This window comes from Microcaecilia unicolor, chromosome 1 (genome assembly GCF_901765095.1).
Source record: "Microcaecilia unicolor chromosome 1, aMicUni1.1, whole genome shotgun sequence".
Classification (NCBI taxonomy): Eukaryota; Metazoa; Chordata; class Amphibia; order Gymnophiona; family Siphonopidae; genus Microcaecilia; species Microcaecilia unicolor.
The window spans coordinates 654907105-654928382 of NC_044031.1; the positions used below are offsets into that span (position 1 = coordinate 654907105).

A 21278-nucleotide genomic window follows, 5' to 3' on the forward strand; every position below is an offset into this window, starting at 1 on the left:
CCATACTGCCTGTCTTTATCCAGCTCTGGCTTCTGGCACCATGCAAGTAAGTTTAAAAAGAGTAGGTTGTCAGCATTACCTTATGTCGTGCAAGGTCCTAAGAGTTAGTCTGAGGCTTCAGGGCCTATTCTCTGTATCAGCCTAAGACCTCTAGGAGAACAGCTCTGACATTCCCTCCTCCCCTCATAGTCTGATCCCCTAGGAATGTCAGTGAAAGACAGGATGTCTCCTAACACCTCTGCTTCCAAGCAATAAAACAGACCAGAATCTTGACAGGAAAATAATCACACACACACTCCCACCTGCATCCATTCCACATCCACCCGGACTCTCATTCACTGAAAGGCATTGGGCAGACCGTGAGACACACCAAAGCACTGTTGTAATATATTTCTACCCTAAATGCTGTAAGCTGATTTCTAGATAAAATACCTTTTGCCAAACCACACTCGTGTGTTGTATTATTGTGCTACAAAACCCTGCTGCCCCTAAGAAGTGAATCTGGGACTAAGGAAAGGAACTCAGAACCAGACAAACCATAGGCTGGCCTCTGACCTCTGGGGGGACCTCTAACACAGGTGTTTCCGGTATCTCACAGTACCAGCAGCCGGAGCTAGCTGAAGACAGGCAGAGCAGCAGGAACTTGGTGGGAGCAAAAGACAAGCTCCCGTCATTCTGCAGAGGGTAGATGGAAGAAGGGAGCTGATGCTTGGAACAGATGACCGGTTGAAAATGTGGTCATTACAGGGCCCACGTGTCCCACTCCATTCTGACTCCTGTGCCTTCCATGCTCCCATTCCTTACTCTCCTCCTCTGTGAACTATCTGCTTCCCTGTTCTCCTCCTTTGCACTGTCATTTGCTCCCCTCCCCTGTACGGTTTACCTCTATCCCCTTCACACGTTTATCCAAAGAGCCAATAATCTATGACATCTTGACTAGAAATGTGTGTTCTTTCACCATCATAAGACAAGGCACTTGCTGAAAGGGACTCTTTTCCACGTAAGGTCCAAAATGGCTTCCATAAAAGGGTCCTTCAGGGCATAGGCTTCAGAATGAGATAGGCCCCTGGACTATGGCCTGACCAATATTTTGCTTAACAGAGCTTCAGCAACTGGAGAGCTTCTTGGGAGCAGGCTGAAGATTGGGTTGTTGGTCCCTCCAAATGAAAAGATTTTCTTTGCCCCCACCTCAGGGAAGTTACACAAATAAATCATTTTGAACTCAGGATCCAAATAAAGGGAAACCAAAAACGAATCACTGCTCAGAAGTTAAAAAAAAAATGAAACCAAACGTGACATTTTATTAGTAACAGCATTTCCAGTTTAAAGTGCACACATTTTTTTTAACCAAGTTAAGGACTCCTAAGTGAGAGAGAAGGGGATAGAATGAGGTAATAAAGGAGTGAGAGGAAGAGCCCTTCCAATATCCAGGTTGTCCCAATAGAATTATGGCATTTCCCTGTCAACAAAGGATTCTATAAACAGGTCTCTATTGAATAGGTTTCTGCAATCATAATCTGTCCCTCTTAAAGAGGTTTCTGCAATCATAGTCCATCCATCTTATAGAGATTTCTGTAATCATAAGGTATCTCTGTAAGAAAAGGCTCATAAAATGAACCTATAAGAGGTTCCTGCAATCAAAGGGATTCTATGAGGGATTATGCAGTTCATAGGTGTTTAATGAACCTGTTTGATTAGAATCAGTTTAAACAAAGATACAAAGAGTATTGGCTTACAGAAAAGTGTCTGAAGCAGAATTATAATTTTATAATTATATATATAATTATAATTTATATATATATATATGCACTTAATTATGCTTCTTTTCTTGGTTTATAGAAAATATTTGCATTTAATTTGCTTTTGTTTAAAACTTTGCTTTGATCCCACGGATGAAGGCAGAACGCTCCTGTTCCTTTGTCCCCAGAACTCCATTTATGCGGTGTGTCAGTTCTATAACGCTGGCTCTGAGAATCACACACTGACCCATCCAGATCTAAGGGCCACGGTCTCTAAGTTCCACCTCTTCCATCATCCAATTAGTATCCTGAGGGAAAAGGGGAGAAGTAGTCACTGGGTGTTATAAAAAGGTCAAAGGTCCTGAGGCTGCAGAAGGAGGAGCCAGATATGAAGTAACACTACTAGAGAGAGGCATCTGGGGCCCAGGCCCTGAGAGACCACTGCTGTGCCAGAACTGGGGGGACAGTCCAGCTCAATACAGTTCTCCCTCAATTGTCCATCTTCATTGCCGTAACCGGCCCAATAATTCTCCTCCTCTGTTGGGGAGTCATACTTAGGGCTGTAAATATCATTTGATTGGAGGTCTTTATAGAAGGAGGAGGGGTTGGGCTCCCCAGTGCCCGTTCTGCCATCTGCCAGGCCATAGAGATTGTTCAGTGAGTTGTTGCTGCTTTCCCTGAGAACCTCATTGCTGTTCCCATTACTTGGTCCCATTGGTTTCCATCTGAGTTTGGTGCTGAAGGTGCTGGTTCTGACCTGGTTGGGGTTGCTCAAAGGGCAGGAGAGGAAGTCGGACTCGGGCAGGAAGCGCAGATCCATGCCCTTGCGGTCAGAAGGTGTCACACAGGAGACCTCAGAACTGGAGACCCGGAACTTCTGGAACCAGCTCCAGAGGGATCGTGCCCGGCAGTCACAAGCCCAAGGGTTGTTGTTGAGGCGCAAAAACTCCAGAGAGGGCAGGTCAGACATGGTCTCCCCAGACAGGGCCGGCAGTGAGTTGTTGAAGAGATACAGGATGGTGACCTTGTAGAGATCATGGAAAGCCCAGCGGTGGATCTGATGGATGCGATTCATGTGGAGCAAAAGGCGATCCAGGCCTGTCAGACCCCGGAATACATTCTCAGAGAGAACCCGGATTCGGTTACCATGCAGAAAGAGGTGGGTCAGATTCGAGAGATCCACAAAGAGGTCATCCTGGGTGAGAGAGAACAAGAGAGAGTGAGATAGAGAAAGAGCAATGAGAAAATGGGGCAGGAGAGGATATAATAAGAAAGAAATGGACTGAGAAGAAAAGAATGACTCCAGGGAAACAAGGAGAAATTTATGAATGAAAAAATAGAAAAGAGAGACAGTGAGAGGGCAAAAAAACAAGCAAATGGACAGATAAGCAAAAAGGATAGAACAGGAGAAGAGAGTGTGTGAGACACAGAGAGAAAGAAATTGTATCAAAGACTAAGAAAGAGAGAAAGGGAAAGAAAGTGAGATGCGAGAGTTAAATATTTCCTGCATCTCAGCTCTTACATTATTAAAGACTCTCTCTGAATAAGCTCAGATATTGGGGTATGAGATGAGGACATAGGGGTGGGGGATTGTCTTATTAAATGTGAAGCAGCTAGAGCCTCTTCGATCTCTCATCTGCTTTTAAGTGCTCAGCCTGAGCTGGATTTTGTGGGATTGAAGTGAGTGTTTGGTATGAAGCTAAAAGCTGCAATCTGTCCACAAGCAATTAAAAGAGAAATTATTAGTTAGGAAGAAAAAAGCTGCTCAGGTCTCAGTACTAGGAGAACAGAAATGCTCAGATACAGGGTGGAACCGAAGTGCACTGGCAGATCTGTGTGGGAGTCTCAGTACTTTGAGAGCTGGGGGTGGTGTAGGGCAAGACTGAGGTGCATTGCCAGATGTGTGTAGTGATCTCAGTACTAGAAGAGCAGGGGGTGGTGTGGGGGATGGCTGGGGTGCATTGGCAAAGCTGTGTAGGAGTCTCAGTATTAGGAGATCAGGGGGTGGTGCAAGGCAGGACTGAGGTGTGGTGGCAGAGCTGTGTAGGGGCCTCAGTGCTAGGAAAGCAGGGAGAGGTGTGAGGCAGAACTGAGGTGCAGTGGCAGAACTGTGTGGTGATGTCAGTACTAGGACAGCAGGGTGTGATATGATGCAGGACTGAGGTGCATTAACAGAGCTGTGTAGCAAGTTTCTGAATTAGGGGAGCAGGGGGTGGTGCAGGGCAGGAGTGAGATGCACAAGCAGAGTTATGTGGGAGTTTCAGTATTAGGAGAATAGGGTGTGGTACAGGGCAGAAGGGGAAGGGAAATGGGACTTGATATACCGCCTTTCTGAGGTTTTTGCAACTACATTTCTACATTTAAAGCGGTTTACATATATTCAGATACTTATGTTTTTTGTAGCAGGGGCAATGGAGGATTAAGTGACTTGGCCAGAGTCACAAGGAGTTGCAGTGGGAATCGAACTCAGTTCCCCAGGATCAAAGTCCACTGACCTAACCACTAGGCTACTCGGAGGTGCATTGTTGTTGGTGATCTCAGTACTAGGAGAGGGGGAGGTGTAGGGCAGGACTGAGTTGCCTTGGTAGTTCTGCATTTGTGTGTGTGTGTGTGGGGGGGGGGGGGGGGTGGTATCTGTACTGGAAGGGCAGGGGTGATGCAAGCAGAGAGTAAGATGCATTATCGTAGCTGTAAGAAACTGTGTCTAGAAATTTTAACTAGATATAGGCCAAAAAAGTCCTGGCCTATGGTCACACTCCTCGCCCCTGTCTCTTATCTTGGTGTCTTGTTTTTGATGGGAGGATATATTGAATTGTCACAGTAAGATCCATGAAATTTAGGGCCAAAATGGTGCTTCCTTTTACCTGCAGGTAGAGGAGATGGTTGTCCTGCAGGTACAAGTACTGTAGACTGAAGAGGTGTCGGAAGAGGGTGCTGGGCAGGCTGCTGAGCTGGCAGCGGTAAAGGTGCAGTGACTGGAGCTTCACCAGGCCTCGGAAGGTCTCAGGGTCCAGCGAACGCAGGTGACGATTGTCGCCCAGGTCCAGCTCTTCCAGCTTGCGGAGCTCCCGGAAGGTGCCAGGCTGGATGGATGAGATATTGTTGGAATAGAGCCACAGCATGACAACATGGGGGCTGAAGGTGCCCACCCGTAGGTCCCTGATGAGGTTGTTCTGCAAGAAAATGCGCTGTGCATTGACAGGGATCCCCAGTGGTACACGAGAGAAGTTGTGGGACTGGCAGCTGACGGTGGGAGGGGAAAAATAGCAGGTGCAGAGGCTGGGGCAACTTGTGGACCCTTGATGGCAGGATACCAGCAGCAGTAGCAGCAGCCAGAGAGCGTCTCGAGTGCAGCCTGAAGAAAGAGAGAAAGGAAGCGTGAGAAAACTTTCAGCAAGGCAGTTTAGGGCATGAGAGAGCTTTTCCTGTACCAGGACCCTGCTATTACAGAGCTGCCACCTAAGCTTGGTCAAGATTCACAATGATCTGGTCCTTGCTTTTCCCAACATTTAGCTCAAAGGCAGGATTACAATTCCCAAAATACTTTAAGATAGAGGCTCACTGATCAGGAACCTTAATATTCCCTTGTATCAAAAGCAGGGATTCTCTAATTTCAGCCACACATTTTGTACTTAAACATAGAATGGGGCTGGTAAAAAAAAAAATGTTACCAGCCCTGGAAAGCTTTCTGAAAGAGAAAAACAATCATTTTGCCAATAAAATCATCAGGGTTACCAACCATCTCCATTTTTTAGGACAGTTTGATTGACTTCTAATTTTACTGCTCTGAGCTTATAGGCTTGCCATATCAACCTTAAAAACCGCTTGAATGCATCCAGTCATTTCTGAGTTCAAATCATCTTCATTAAAGAATTTTAGAATAACAAGAAAGAGAACAGAACAGGAATATTACAATGATATCAACAAGCATATCGTTGACTGTTATTGATTATTTGGGCTGCTGTGGTTTGGGGGTTGTTTCTTGAATTGTAAATTCTCTGGAAAATTCTTCAGACTTTTGGCTGTTATCCACATTGAACTTGCTGGTTATTGCAGGATATAAGATTATAATGTAACTAGTAAAAAAGGCCCGTTTCCGTAACAAATGAAACGGGCGCTAGCAAGGATTTCCTTGGAGTGTGTATGTTTGAGAGAATGTGTGTGAGAGTGACTGTGTGAGAGAGAGAGACAGAGTGAATGTGCGAGTGTGTGTGTGTGTGACATAGAGTGAGGCTGTCTGTGTGAGAGTGTGTGTGTGAGATTGAGAGTGTGTGTGTGAGAAAGAGTGAGAGGGTGCGGCAGGGGCCCCCCTCCGTCTCCCGCGCTCCTTCCTCCTCCCCCCGTCTTCCCTCCCCCTCCCCCTCCCAGCTTCAGGGTCGTGGTCCCCCTCCCTCCGCCTTTCAGGGTAGTGGCCCCCCCTCCCTCCCTCCCTCCCTCCCACTCCCACGTTCAGGCTGGCTGGCTGGCTCCCTCCCTCCCACCCTCCGACGTTCAGGCTGCCTGCCTGTCTCCCTCCCTCCCTCGCACGTTCAGGCTGGCTCAGGGAGATGGTAGTCCTCCCTTCTTTCTTGCAGGTCGTTCGCATAGGTTCGCGATGCATCTGACGTCACGTTTCGTCGCATAGCAACGGGTGGGCGATGCGATTCGTTGAGTGTCAGTGACACTCATGGAGGAACAGCGATCTACACAACTACAAATTAGAACGTTTGGAGACTTGTGGCTTCATTAGAACGTTGGAGGTGCGTTTTATTTAGAGAGATGATACTTGTACATTAATATTTCTAATGTATAGCATCACAAAAGCATTTAAATGGTTTCCAAATTGTATTATGTTTAACAGAATGCTTGGGACTTTCAGAAATATAAGATTCATGTCGACATAAAGAGTTCCACCAAAATTGAAAAGAGAGTTTAGTGATGTTTTTCCATTGTGTAAGAATTGTCTTTATAGCTGTAGACAGCATAATATCAAACAGTCATTTGTTTTCTGGAGACAGCTAATAATCAGATAAACAACTACAATGGAATATGACAATTTGATATGTTAACTTAGAGTATAATAGGAATTATTTCCATAATGCTATCCTAAACAGTGATTCAAAAGGATTAGACATTACTGCAAAAATAAAGTAGATGATCTGATGCATCCAGTCTTGTTCCTCTGCTGCCAAATTACCCAGTTCCAGGTGGGAGATTTTTGGGCCAATCCTGCTTTTGAAGTTACACCCCAAAGCAGTGTGGGATTCACATCCCTGATTCTACCAAGGAGGTTTAATTGACAGGAAATGGCAGGAGTGCGCTTGTCCATTATCGGGCCTGAAGCCAGTAGGCGGAGCTTGCTGCCCTACAAAGTAATGTATTTTGAGTGTATCAAGATTGTGGTAGTCGCATAGGGGAGCAATTAAACCTCCTTGGGTGTAGACAGCTTCAGCCTTGTCACATGACACCATCTCCTATCAATCAAACCTCCTTGGATTCTAATTATTGAAATCCATGCTGCAGGCCCCATAATGAATCATGATATGTTTGTCAGAAAGTCAGGATTGGCTTAAAAATCTTCTTCTTGGAACTGGGTAACTTGGCAGCAGCTTTGCCAGATGGGTGGTTTTCCGCAACCCGCCGCGGGAAACTTTTGCCTGCGGCGGGTTGCAGTTTTTTGGGCTGGTTTTGGGTTTTTTGTGCGGGTTTTGGGGTGGTTTTCGGTCAGTGGGGGGTGGGGCTAATGGCAACAGAGGCAGGGTTTGTGACGTTTTGGGCGGGGTTTGCTGACGTTTTGGGCGTGGCGAAGACGGCGGGGGCGGGGTGATGACGGAAGGGGCAAGGTTGATGACGGCGGGGGTGGGGGTGATGACGGAAGGGGCGAGGGTGATGACGTCGGGGGTGGGGTGTGTGCGTTTTTAGGTGGGTTTTGGGCTGTTTTGTGTGCAAATTTTTTTTTTTTATATGGCAACCCTGCTTGGCAGTGCTACACAGTAATAAGGACACTAACTTATCTGTGCCCTGTAGGAGAGCATGGCCTGAGTCCAGTCACTTGGTGCAAAGAGTTTCCAGACAGACTGATCCAGTCCTGATTTTCCTTCACTAGGTTTTTCTTTAAATTCCTGTTTTCTTAAGACAGTAGTTCCCAAATCTGTTCTGGTGACTCCCCCTAGCCAGCTGGGTTTTCAAGAAATGTGTAATGAATATACATGAGATAAATTTGTGCACACTGGAGATCCAATACATGAAAATTCAGAATTGCCAAGTTACCCAGTTCCAGGCTGGAGAATCTGGGCCAGTCCTGGATTTCTGCCCATCCTGAATGTAGGTTCAAAACCAGGAATGTCCCAAATCTCCAGGCTGGAAATGGGTAACTTGGCATCTCTGCAAACATCTTATTAGGACTGCCAACTGGAACCATATTTGCTCAACAAGCTTGATCCAGTCCCGGGTATACCCCATTGTACTGAGGGACTTGTAGATCTACATAAGTACATAATGCTGGGACAGACCAAAGGTCTATCAAGCCCAGTATTCTGTTTCCAACAGTGGCCAATCCAGGTCACAAGTACCAGGCAAGATCCCAAAACAGTACAATACATTTTATGCTACTTATCCCAGCAGTGGATTTTGCCAAGTCCATTTTAATAATTGCTTATGACTTTTCTTTTTAGGAAGCTATCCAAACCTTTTTAAAACTCTGCTAAGCTAACTGCTTTTACCACATTCTCTGGCAACGAATTCCAGAGTTTAATTACACATTGAGTGAAGAAATATTTTCTCCAATTTGTTTTAAATGTACTACTTTATAGCTTCATTGCGTGCCCCCTAGTCCTAGAATTTTTGGAAAGAGTAAACAAGCGATTCATGTCTATCCATTCCACTCCACTCAGTATTTTGTATACCTGTATCATATCTCCCCTCAGCTGTCTTTTCTCCAAGCTGAAGAGCTCAGGCCGTTTCGGCCTTTCCTTATAGGGAAGTCACCCCATCCTCTTTATCATTTTTGTCACCCTTCTCTGAACCTTTTCTAATTCCACTATATCTTTTTTGAGATGCGATGACTAGAATTGCACATAGTATTCAAGGTGCAGTAGCACCATGGAGTGATACAAAGGCATTATAACATCCATGTTTTTATTTTTCATTCCTTTTCTAATAATACCTTACAGTCTATTTGCTTTCTTTGCTGCCGCAGCACTCTGAGCAGAAAGTTTCAAAGTATCATCAACGGTGACTCCTAGATCCTTTTCCACTGTGACTCCTAACGTGGAACCTTGCATCACGTAGCTATAGTTCGGGTTTCTCTTTCCCACATGCATCACTTTGCACTTGCTCACATTAAACATCATCTGCCATTTGGATGCCTGGAGGGGCATAATCGAAAGGCACGCCCAAGTTTTGCTGAGGACGTCCTCACAAAACATCCCGATGGAGGGGCGGGGAAACCCGTATTATCGAAACAAGATGCACATCCATCTTTCGTTTCGATAATACGGTCAGGGACGCCCAAATCCTGAAATTTAGGTTGTCTTTAGAGATGGTCGTCCTTAGACTTGGTCGTTTCTGATTTTCGTTGATAATGGAAACCAAGGATGTCCATCTCAGAAACGACCAAATGCAAGTCCTTTGGTTGTGGGAAAAGCCAGCATTCATAGTGCACTGGTCCCCCTGACAAGCTAGGACACCAACCGGGCACCCTAGGGGGCACTGCAGTGGACTTCAGAAATTGCTCCCAGGTACATAGCTCCCTTACCTTGTGTGCTGAGCCCCCTAAAACCCACTACACACAACTGTATACCACTACCATAGCCCTTACAGGTGAAGGGGGCACCTAGATATGGGTACAGTGGGTTTGTGGTGGGTTTTTGAGGGCCTGGGTCTGCCTGCCTGAAGTGCACTGCACCCACTAAAACTGCTCCAGGGACCTGCATACTGCTGCGATGGACCTGAGTATGTCATTTGAGGCTGGCACAAAATATTTTAAAAGATTTTTTTTGAGGGTGGGAGGGGGTTAGTGACCATCTAGGGAGTAAGGGGAGGTCATCCCCAATTCTCTCTGGTGGTCATCTGGTCAGTTTGGGCACCTTTTTGTGCCTTGGTCATAAGAAAAACAGGATCAGGTAAAGCCGTCCAAGTGCTTGTCAGGGACGCCCTTTTTTTCCATTATGGGTCGAGGACGTCCATGTGTTAGGCACGCCCAAGTCCCACCTTCTCTACGCCTCCGACACGCCCCGGGAACTTTGGCCGTCCCTCTTCGATGGAAAACAGTTAGGGATGTCCAAAATTGTCTTTCGATTATACCGATTTGGGCGACCCCGATTTGTGTCAAAAGATGGGCATCCTTCTCTTTCGAAAATGAGCCTGTCTCGTAAGGTCATCTTGCAATTTTTCACAATCCTCTTGAAATTTAACAACTTTGAATAGCTTTGTGTCGTCAGCAAATGTAATTACCTCACTAGTTATTCCCATATCTAGATCATTTATAAATATGTTAAAAATCAGCGGTCCCAACATATATCCCTGCAGAACCCCACTATCTACACTTCTCCATTGAGAATACTGACCATTTAACTCTACTCTCTGTTTTCTATCTTTTAACCAATTTTTAATCCACAATAGAACACTACCTCCTATCCCATGACTCTCCAATTTCCTATGGAGTCTTTCATGAGGTACATTGTCAAACGCCTTTTGAAAATCAAGTTACACAATATCGATCGGCTCGCCTTTACCCACATGTTCGTTCACCCCTTCAAAGAAATGTAGTAGATTGGTGATGCAAGATTTCCCTTCACTAAATCCATGTTGGCTTTGTCTCATTAATCCATGCTTTTGAATAAGCTCTGTAATTTTGTTCTTTATAATAGTCTCTACCATTTTGACTGGCACCAATGTCAAGCTCACCGGTCTGTAATTTCCCAGATCACCTCTGGAACCTGATTTCCCTATTCCAGTGGTTCGCAAACCTGGTCTTGGAGGCACCCCAGCCAGTCAGGTTTTCAGGATATCCATAATGAATATTCATGAGAAAGATTTGCATTCAGTGGGTAAAGGTGAGCCAATCAATATTGTGTAACTGGATATTGTGTAACTGGCTGGGTTGCCTCCAGGACCATGTTTGGGAACCACTGGACTAGGGTAAACGCAGGACTGGATAAACCCTGTTGGGTGACCCTGGATCCAGTTGGCAAACTTATGCGCCATATTCACTATGAATAGCCTGAAAAACCAGCTGACTGTGGGTCAGTGGCACAGGTTTGGGAACTACTGACTTGGAAAAAGAAATACTACATGCACAGTGTGTTAAAATCAGGACTGAATCAGCTTGTTCAGGGAAGAACAGAGCCAGCTGCCAACCCTAAGACTGCTCTTTCTGCTAGGCACACACTGGGCTTGCCCAAGAGCACGATTCTCAGGCTGGTATGTTGGCAGCCGGTTCTTGTAAGTGGGATCCAGGCAGGAAGCCATCCTGCCATGGCTGGACCCCAGGACTGCCTGCCGCCAATGCAGAAAAGCTGCCTCTCCAACATCACTTGAATCAGGAGACATTGAAAGAGTGATATCCTGAATAAAGAAAAGCTATCAGAGGGTTTTTTAGCAGTAGGAAAATTATTAGAAGTCAACCTCAAACGAACAGATGTCTGACAGCTCCCAGCAGCACAAGTGTCAGGAAATCCCTGACAAAAGCAGAAATGGTGTAAAAAAAAAAGTTTAAAAATTAGTAAATAATAATCAGAACATATCACATAAAATCCTAGACAGTGCCCAAGGGTATTGGTATGCTTTCATAACTTTCATTTCTAGTACGCTGCCAAAGGCTTAAGAAGGCAGTCACATACATTAGAGCAGAAGTCTGGCTTAAACCCTCAAGGATTTCTATCCTCTTTAGATTTTCAATGCACGATCAGCTACAAAGGAGGTTGAGTTTGCCTCTGAGTGGTCTCATGCAGACTGCATAGGAGTTAATCTCTGAGAAATCCCATGTTTTACCAGTTTAACCACTCCAAATAACTATGTCTGTTGCATTTTTGTACTTAGCTGAAACACAAACAGAGCAATAAAGCCCTATGGACTGAGCACAGTGTATTGAGAGTTACCAATTCAGAGTTCAACCCCAAGGGAGTGAGCCAGCCCTGCCTGTGCCCCATTGCTCTGATTTCCCTGAAGAGGGCACTGAATTATCCCCCAAATTCTATTCATGGTGCCATAAGTTGTGTGAGCTAACTTGGCCACATGGCCAAATTGTGCACACAGCTTAATTGATTAACAACTTAATCAGTGCCAATAATTGGTACTTAGCAACCAATTAGTGGCATTAATTGGCTTTAATTGGAATTTGAGGTCATATGATGGGATGAGAGAGAGCAGTAGCTGAAAAGCGCAGCTCCTCTATGCGATGAAACTCAGTGTAGTAAATTTAAAACAAATCGGAGAAAATTTGTCTTCATCCAACGCGTAAACTCTGGAATTCGTTGCCGGAGAACGTGGTGAAGGCGGTTAGCTTAACAGAGTTTAAAAAGGGGTTAGACGGTTTCCTAAAGGACAAGTCCATAAATCCACAATTCCAGGAATAACATGTATAGAATGTTTGTACGTTTGGGAAGCTTGCCAGGTGCCCTTGGCCTGGATTGGCCGCTGTCGTGGACAGGATGCTGGGCTCGATGGACCCTTGGTCTTTTCCCAGTGTGGCATTACTTATGTACTTATATGCCCAGACTTCTGTCGCTGTTAATCTGCTTTTTGCATCACCAAAGTTGTGAATTAACCTTACCTCCTGCTTATGGGATGCCACTCGCTATTCTAGTGTACTTTTTGGTGTGTGATGGCAGCTAGATCACTGAAAGCGAAAGACCAGGATAAGCAGCGTGCTCAGGAAAGCAAGATGGCGGCTCCACCCTTGCCTCTGAGTCCTTCCATTATCTCCGCTGCAGTGGAAGTGGCACTGGACAAAAAACTGCAGCAAATCTTTGACAGAGCCAAAGAGGCTCACGAGAGATTGGATGTGTTTGCTTTAGAACTAAATGCGCAACTCCAAAAGACCGGAGACCTGGAAGATCAAACCAACTCCTTGTCGCAGGCCCACCAACAGCTTCTGAAGTGGAAAGGTGCCTTGGAGCAGCACGGCTTGGAGAGCAGATCGAGAATTTATAATCTCAAGTTGGTGGGTCTCCCAGAATCTTTGCTGGACTGTGATCTGCAGACTTTTTTAGAAACGTGGATACCGCAAAAGCTTCAGCTCGGTGACCATTTAGGGCCCCTTTGGGTGCACAGAGTGCGTAGGCCAGAAGTGCAGCGCCAAGCAACAGATCGTCCACGGGTGGTAATCTTCAGGGTCCTGAATTTTGCCCATAAGCAAGCCATATTACAGAAGATTAGAACTGGGACTGAGCTTGCCTATAATGAGGCAAAAATCTTGTGTTGTCAAGACTATTCGATGCAGGTTCAGGCCCTGCGTAGAGCCTTCGCCCTGGTCTGCACAGCATTTCATGCATGGCAAATTAAGTTTGCTCTCCATTATCCTGCAAAGTTAAGGATCAACTATAACGGGCAGTGTAACCTCTTTGAGTCAGTCTCTTCAGCACAGGAATTCTTGAGAGGCAAAGAAGTCAAAGGTTAAAGCCACATGATGGAGTTTAGGACTGTATTTTTGTTGTTCTTTCTTGTTACTGGGATGGACCCTATGGATAGACGTGGGGTCCCCCAGGTGTTTCAACTGATTTCATTTGCCCTAAGTAAGGGTAAAATTTGGTCTGGTGGCATTTTGTCATGGATGTTTTGATATGGGGTGACCGTTAAGTCATTTTTTTTATGGTGACATTTAAGACATTTTATTTTCATTTTCAGGTTTTTTTTTTGTTTGTATTACTGTCGGCTGCTTTTCCTCAGAGATACAGTACATCAATGGGATTCAACGGGACATGCAGCTCATTATTTGGATTTACTTGGACATATGCTGCTGATTTGATGAACTAATGCATTTTATCTATTTTTCTGTTCTATTCTTTTTTTTTTTAAGGTATATATTAGCGAGGGCGATGGGAATCTTGGGCACATTATTCAAAGTGATGAGCCTGAGGGAGGAGGACGAAGGGAGGGGATTAGGAGGGGGGGAGGCTGGGACAGCCCCCTTGGTCTTTGGTGAGTTATACTTTTTGACCAGTTGGCTTACAGTTGGGCAGAAGTGGCACGGTTTAATGTTATAACATGGAATGTGGGAGGTATAGATTCCCCTATTAAAAGGCAGAAGATAATTCATATGATTCAAGATGGCGTCCAAGCAGGACGTGTAGCAAAGGCGCTCCCAAAAAGAAAATTTTTCTTTGATGATTTTCTTAGTTAAACATGCCGAAAAGGAAAGGGAAGCTAAGGGGACCACCCCTCCCGAAGCAAATCCCTACCTTGCCTGGGCAGCAGTCATTGACTACATTTCTGGTATCGACTCCAACTTCGGACGCATCCGCTAGCGGAGCAGGGAAGAGCTCTGCTCAGGAGAGCGAACTTTCACTTAGTCCGTTAGGACCTGTGACCCCGACGCTTTTGCACGCACCTGGAGGAACTGTACCGAACCCCGAGACTAGTGGGGCTTCGAAGGAGTGGCCTTCCCCAGAAGCGATAGCGGAGCCCAGAGAGATCCTGGGGCTAGCTGAGGGAGCCCAGCGAACGCCAGGAATGCCAACAGGGGAGACTACTGGGGGATTGCCTGAAACAACTACGCCAGAAGAAGTTTCTGCTTGCGTATTGGCGATACAACCCTTAGTCAAGCCCCAAGAGGTGTCGCTGGAATCGATTTGGACAGCATTGGAATTGCTTCACAAGGTCTGTACCTCTTTCATAACGTTATCCTTGAACAATTCTTCTCAGATAAAATCTCTTAAAAGACAAATGGAGGGAGTAATAATAAAGCAGACTGACCTAGAGATGCAAATTGGGAAAATATCTCAACAACAAGTTCATATTGTAGGAGATTGTGCCTCTATACAAAGAAAAATAGAGAATATGGAAAATTTATCAAGAAATCTAAACCTATGATTCTTAAACTTTCCAAAATCTCAATTTGTTGCCCCAAAGGATATGTTTGCTAAGTTTCTTAAAGAAATATACAATTATTCAGATCAAACACTCCCTCCTCTTCAAAAGATTTACTATTTGGAAAAGAAACCTCCTTTACCTCAAGTTACTTCTAAACAGGACATTCCTCCTGAAACGCTGGATTTGACAAACTTTTTGGAGCAGTCTGTGAATAATACAGAAACCAGAGCGACATTGATTGTATCTTTTGTTTTCTTACAAGATAAAGAATCTTTATTGAGACTTTATTTTTAAAAAATTTATCCTGAGTTTAAAGGAAGCAAAGTCTCTGTGTTCCCAGACATTGCTCGTTGGACTCAGCAAAGGCGGAAAAAGTTCCTGGATATGAGGCAAGAATCTTTAAATGTTGGAGCAGTTTTCCAATTACGATTCCCTTGCAAGTGTATTCTGATATTCAAGGATAAAAAATATATATTCTTTGAGCCTGAACAATTAAGGTCATTCCTTGATATGAAGAAAAACCAATGCTAATTCCATCTCTGGTTTATGGTTCTGTAAATTAAGGAGTACCACTGCTTGTTTTTCCTTAAACTTTAAGTTAATAGTACCAACTTCCTTTGGTTTAATCAATCTTGAATCCCACTCCTTCTCTTTTTGGTGGACTGTTGTAACCAGATTGTAGAGATGTTTTCTATGTATATTATATTCTTTAGTGTATTTGTGTTTATATCTGGTGTATCTTTTCAAAGATGTATTCTTTGTATTATCATTAAAATAATAAATAAATTAATTAATAGAAGATACTTCATACTCTTAACAAAAGGCAGGCATCCATTGCATTTCTGCAGGAAATGCACCCTGGTTGCCATAGAACATTCCAAGCTACACACAGTGCAGGCCCAAAGCAAGATGCCTCCTGAGGCGGAGCTAAGAAGCTGCCCTCCCAGGTCAAGATGCTGCCCCCTTGTTCATGGTTTTTACCTGTTTTGTCACATTCCAAACCCGTCAGCGGCAGCAATTCGCGTAGGTTGCCCTGCTGCCGGCACCCGTGTCTTCCCTTTACTGTGGCTCTGACAAAACAGGAAGTTACATCAGAGAGGCGGCTGCAGTAAAGGGAAGAGGTGGGTGCTGGCAGCAAGGCAATGTATGGGAATTGCTACCGCTGTCGGATTTGGAGCATGACCAAACAAGTAAATGCCGCAAACAGGGTGGCCGCTCCCCGAAGACTGGGGAGATGCCACCCCTGAAGAGTGCCACTAGACATCATGAGTTTAAAATTGCTGCTTTTGCGGATGACTTATTGGTGTATTTGATTGATCCACAGACATCTCTTCCAGCCCTGCTGGAAAGTTTAGAGAATATGGCGATTTCTTGGGGTTCTGCTTGAACTATGATAAATCGGAAGCGTTAGGGAGTCCAGCTTCTTTACAAGCGACCTGGTCTGCTTCCTTCCCAATACATTTTATTAACCATGGGTACAACTACTCTGTATCGCCTAAATGCTGGCAATTTACTGTGAGAGACCAGCTCACAGTTGGAGGCCTGGCATGGTTTACCACTTTCTTTAATGGGCAGAATATGCATGTTTCGCATGGTGCTCTTTCCGCGTTGGCTATTTGCACTTCAAGCCCTTTCTCTTCACCTGTTACAATGTGATATTGCTTCTTTTGAAAAAGACTTTGGGAAAATTTTTGTGGAATGGGAGAAAGGCCAGATTACGGTGGGCCTTTCTTCTGGGTAGATGGCGCCAGGGTAGATTGGGATTACCAGACCTCAGGCAGTATAATCAGGTGTGCCTTCTGATGCACATCAGAGATTGGGTCCTGGGCTCTACATTGTTCACAGATGTAGTCTTTGAGCAGGATTATTTTCATCCTTGGCACTTACACTACCTCCTTCATGCAGGGTGGTCAGATCTCCCTGGGATGGTTAAGTCTGGCCTGTTGTGAGATCCGTCTGGGTAACGTGGAAGGAGTTTCTGCTCAGTTGGGGCAGGAATCCCCTGTGTACGGCTCTTCTACCAATAGTGGGTAATGCTGAATTTTGCTTAGGGCTGGACTTGGCGCTTTTTCATCGTAGGGAATCACAGGGCATTTTTTTTGTGGAACATCTGCTTTAGCCAGATGGCTCTCTTTTGGATTCTGCAGATTTTAGACAATGTTTTTCTTGTGGGGAGTCGGATTATTTTGCCAATCTACAATTATCTCATTATGTGCGCTCCTTGGCTCCATTGACTCTTGGCTTATCAGTGGGAATTAGGCTTCAGCAGTTCTTGGAAGGGGATGCCCAGGGTCAGGTGTCAGTTTCATGGTTTCATAGGAGACTTAGTGCATACTTACCAATTAAATCTTCTGTGGCGTTGTTGAAGACATGGGCTGAGGAGTTGGGGCGTCCTCTTGTCATGTCATCTCTGCGGGGAGGTCTATGGGGAATTCTGGTGGCAGTCCATAGTGCGGAACTATGGGAGTATCAATTCCGGGTAGTGCACAGAGCATATTTTTCACGACAAAGGGTGTTCCATGTGGGATTTGTGTCTACCTCTCAGTGTCCTAAGTGTCACTCCAGAAGTTCCTCTTTGTTGCATGGGTTTTGGCAGTGTTTGCAGATTAAATCTTTCTGGACAGGCATGACAGGGTATCTCCAGTTAGATTTTCCTTTGGGGCTGGTACTTTCTAATACAGCCTCCATTGAACCAGAGGGAAGGGGGAAATCCTATTCTTGAGGAAGGCATATATAGTGGGGAATAAATACATCCTTAATTATTGGCTGGGGGAACAAGCACCTAGTTTATGGTACTGGAGGAACAAACTACATGAGTTGATGATATGGGAATCATATGGGGCCAGAGGTCATCCAAAGAGTCAAAAATCATTTCTGCTCATTGAATAGCTTTACAAGTTAGGTGGTAGAGGGTGGTTCATAAAATGCTCATTTCAGGGGTGGGGTGGGGTTTGGGGGAAGGGGGTGTAGTTTGCGATCGATGAGTGGCTGGGGTCTATCAAACTCCAAGATCCCAGTCAAAGCTTTGACCAGTTTTCATGAGGGGGGAGGTGCTGGAGGGGGTTATTTGGGGATGGTTAGGGGGAATTGATTTTGTATTAGAATACACTCAAAAATGTGATGAAATGCTGTACAGTGTAGAGGTTCTTGAATATGTATATGATCATTGTTATGCCTTTCTAAGTGTTGGATGTTTGCCTTGTTGGATTGGTCATCAATAAAAATTGTTGAAATATAGAATTTATGCACACAATGCTAACCTCATGGTTTTTCGGTGCCGATTTTTAAGGTGCCAGTTATAGAATTTGGCCCTATGTGCTTTACTGCCCCCTTACCCCTCTGGATTGGGTTTTCTTTTGAAACATTTAATATTGTCCCAGATAACTGATTTTCAGTTTTTGATCTGCAGTCACACAATTAAAAATAAACGTTTTGTTTACATAGTTTGTAGTAGGAGCGTAGCCAGCTGGCAAATTTAGGGTGGACCTGAGCCCAAAGAAGGTGGGCCTGAAAACTCATCTCTTCCCTGACCTCCTCAGCCCCTCTCCACTGCTCTCCCTGCCCTCCTTCTCCCCCTAAGCTGGCAGGGGATCCACAAGCCCCGTCAGCAGAAGATCTCCTCCTGGCAGAAAGAACATTTACATCCAGGTCAGCCTCTGAGCATGCACGAGGGGTGGGGCAGCAGTGGCTCAGTGACACTGCTGGCTGCACAGGATGTAAGTGTTCTTTCTGCTGGTGGGACTTGCAGATCCCCACCAGTCTTGCCTACAGAGCACTGATTTCAGGTGGGCCTGGGTGGGTCAGCCCAGAGCCCACCCACTTTGGGGTCAGGCGACTGGTTTATAGTTGCTATACCGCTTTTACTAGCTAGCAGATCAAAGCGGTTTACATTCTAGAAATGTAAACAAGGAAAGGAACTATAAAATATGACAGGAAAGTAAAACAACACAAGGTATAACCAGACAGTGAAATATAAGTATAAAATGGGGAAAAGCGGTAGAGACAACAGTTCAGCTTGAATAAAAAGAGGCAATGAATTCCAAAGAAATGGAGCCTCAAAATGAAAAGCCCAATGCCTGGTGGACTCCAGATGGGCCTGTTTAGGATCTGGTAACACAAGACAATGGTCATTGAAAGAGCGGAGCAAACGGGCTGGGGAATCTGGAATTGTAAGGGAAGATAGGTAAAGGTGGAGGCCTATCTTGAGTGATTTGAAAATGTGTTGGTCCGGAAGCAAAGGCGAGATATGGTCAAATTGTTGAACGTGGCACAGAAGTCTGATGGCAGTGTTTTGAAGAGATTGTATTTTTTTTTCAAAAGGGAGTGAGAGGAGCCTAAGTAAATTATGTTACAGTAATCTAATTTAATAATCAGTAGGGAAAAAAATAAGTGAGTGAAAAGTGTCATAGTCAAAGTACCGTCTGACAGAATGCAGTTGACGGAGGAGGTAGAAACCAGATTTGCACACATTTGATATTTGGGCAGAAAAGGAGAGGTGTAGATTGAATAACAGTAGCAAGAGGGCTTAAGAAAAGATTAATGGGGGGGGGGGGGGGGAAAATAAAACCCTGAGGGGCCTCCTCAGGTAAGGGAACGAGAAGAAGATGTGGAAGAAGTAGTGATGACCTTATAAGAGCGGTCTGAAAGAAAAGAAGTGAACCAAGCTAACACATTACCAGTAAAACCAAGAGAAGAAAGATGGGAGAGCAGACGGGAATGGTTCACTAAATCAAATACAGCAGAGAGATCTAGTGAGACAGCCAGGACAATATGATGTTTATCTAGGTGTTCTTCATTTCAAGACGTGGGGAACAGTGGCAGCCTCATCAACCCAGTGGGGCCCCCTGATTCTTTCCCCAGTACACAGTCTCCCTCCACCTCTTCCTCAGATTTGCTGCTGGCATTCTGTTTAATACATGTATCATACAGCTCTCGGGGAGTCTGAGCTATGTGCTGCTCCAAATCCCACTCTGCTATACAAGACTAAGAGAGCAGCAAGCACTTTGGACTTACTATGAGCTATGTGGTGCTGGAAGAAAACAGTGCAGCTGTTCCAAAGGTGGCACCACAAGCAAGTCTCCAGAGAATGTATATAGAGAGATTAAAAACTAGAGCAGGAGCAAGAACTACCTTGAAAGGGATGGGAATGGATGGTGGAAACTGACAAGGTGTCTTTCACTGTGTCCAGTGATGGAACTGTTATTGGTGAACTGGCCCCCGCTTGAAAAATAGTGAAGATCTGAGGTTTAGACATAACATTTCATTAGCATGGCTTTAAATTAATGGGGGGAGGGGGGCAATGTGGTGAGATTAAGCACATCCCATGGGGAATCAGTCATTTATTGGTCTATAATAGATCTGATTTCCTTAGGAAATGTAAGACTACATCTCCATATATCCAAAGGGAAGGAATAAGGTCTGGATCAGTTTGTTCCAGTTTACCTGAGTGAGCTGGCTATTCTATTGACTCCAGTGAGGCTCCCGAGGTACCATCCTCTGTAATATGCAGCAAACATAACACAGAAGAACAGAGAAAGTACTGCTGTTTTCATGAGTTACTGCTGAAAACAGGCCACAGTGTCTGGCATTGACGACATCACTGGTAAACAAAAAGCAGCAAAATCATGTGGCTGTTATTGCAAGGATTTGGTTCAGCAACAGGAGATTAAGCGCTTAAGTGCTTCTCCCTTTGCTGGTGGCCTAAAGCAATTTAAAAGATGAAAGCTGACAGGAGATGGCGTGACATCCTTATTGACAAAAATTTAGCAGTTGCCGTGATCTGCCTCCTGAGGCTGGTAGAGGAGAAGAGGAAAGAAGAGATCCCGCATCACTACCACCATTGGGGTCCTTAGCAAAAATTTGCTTAGAGGCCTCTCATTTGAGCTTGTGCTATTGATCCAATGAACTCCAGAAGGATGCCTTCTTTGGTACAATGCAAGCTCTAAGGGAAACCCAAGTAATACATCCAAAAAGTACAGACCAAACATTTGAGTACTTACAATCTACAAACTGTCCATTGCAATAAATACCTATAAAATATATATATCATGATTGCAGAAGGGCAAAAATAAAGACATCGTGGCCAGCTGTGAAAAAAACGGAAATCTCTGTAAAGCATGGACTGACTGTGCTTTTGATAGCATCCCACGCTCTTGGGATGATAAACTGTCTTGAAATATATAAAATAAGCCTGAATTGATTAAGCACATGAAGTTCAACATGAAAAGTGACAAACTATGCTCCATGCCTCCATCTGAAGCATGAAGATGGATAATTTGTCATGCCTAATAAGATCTGGCAAGGAATATTTCAAGGAGATTCCCTTTCATCACTCTTGTTTTGTCTGGCCCTAAATTCACTGAGTACTATTATTAACTCCTTGGGCCATGAATTTAACCTTAATCTTAGAGATATTAATAAATAAGAGATAACATTGCCCCTACTGTTTGTAGATGATTTGAAGCTACATAAATCTTGTGATTATCACTCAACAGAACTCCAAGTAGTGAAAACTTCTTAAATGACATC

The 21278-nt window shown here is 44.7% G+C and overlaps 1 protein-coding gene across 1 annotated transcript in view; it reads right to left on the minus strand.

The window, feature by feature from the left end:
- Positions 1 to 1831: 1831 nt before the first annotated feature.
- RTN4RL2 (reticulon 4 receptor like 2) overlaps positions 1832 to 21278 on the minus strand; it is a 96292-nt gene continuing 76845 nt past the window's right edge. The window contains exons 2-3 of the mRNA XM_030190348.1: positions 4604 to 5094; positions 1832 to 2934 (exon numbers count right to left, since the gene is read on the minus strand). Coding sequence (XP_030046208.1) covers positions 2092 to 2934; positions 4604 to 5094 — 1334 coding nt within the window. The 3' untranslated portion in view covers positions 1832 to 2091. The remainder of the gene's footprint in view (positions 2935 to 4603; positions 5095 to 21278) is intronic.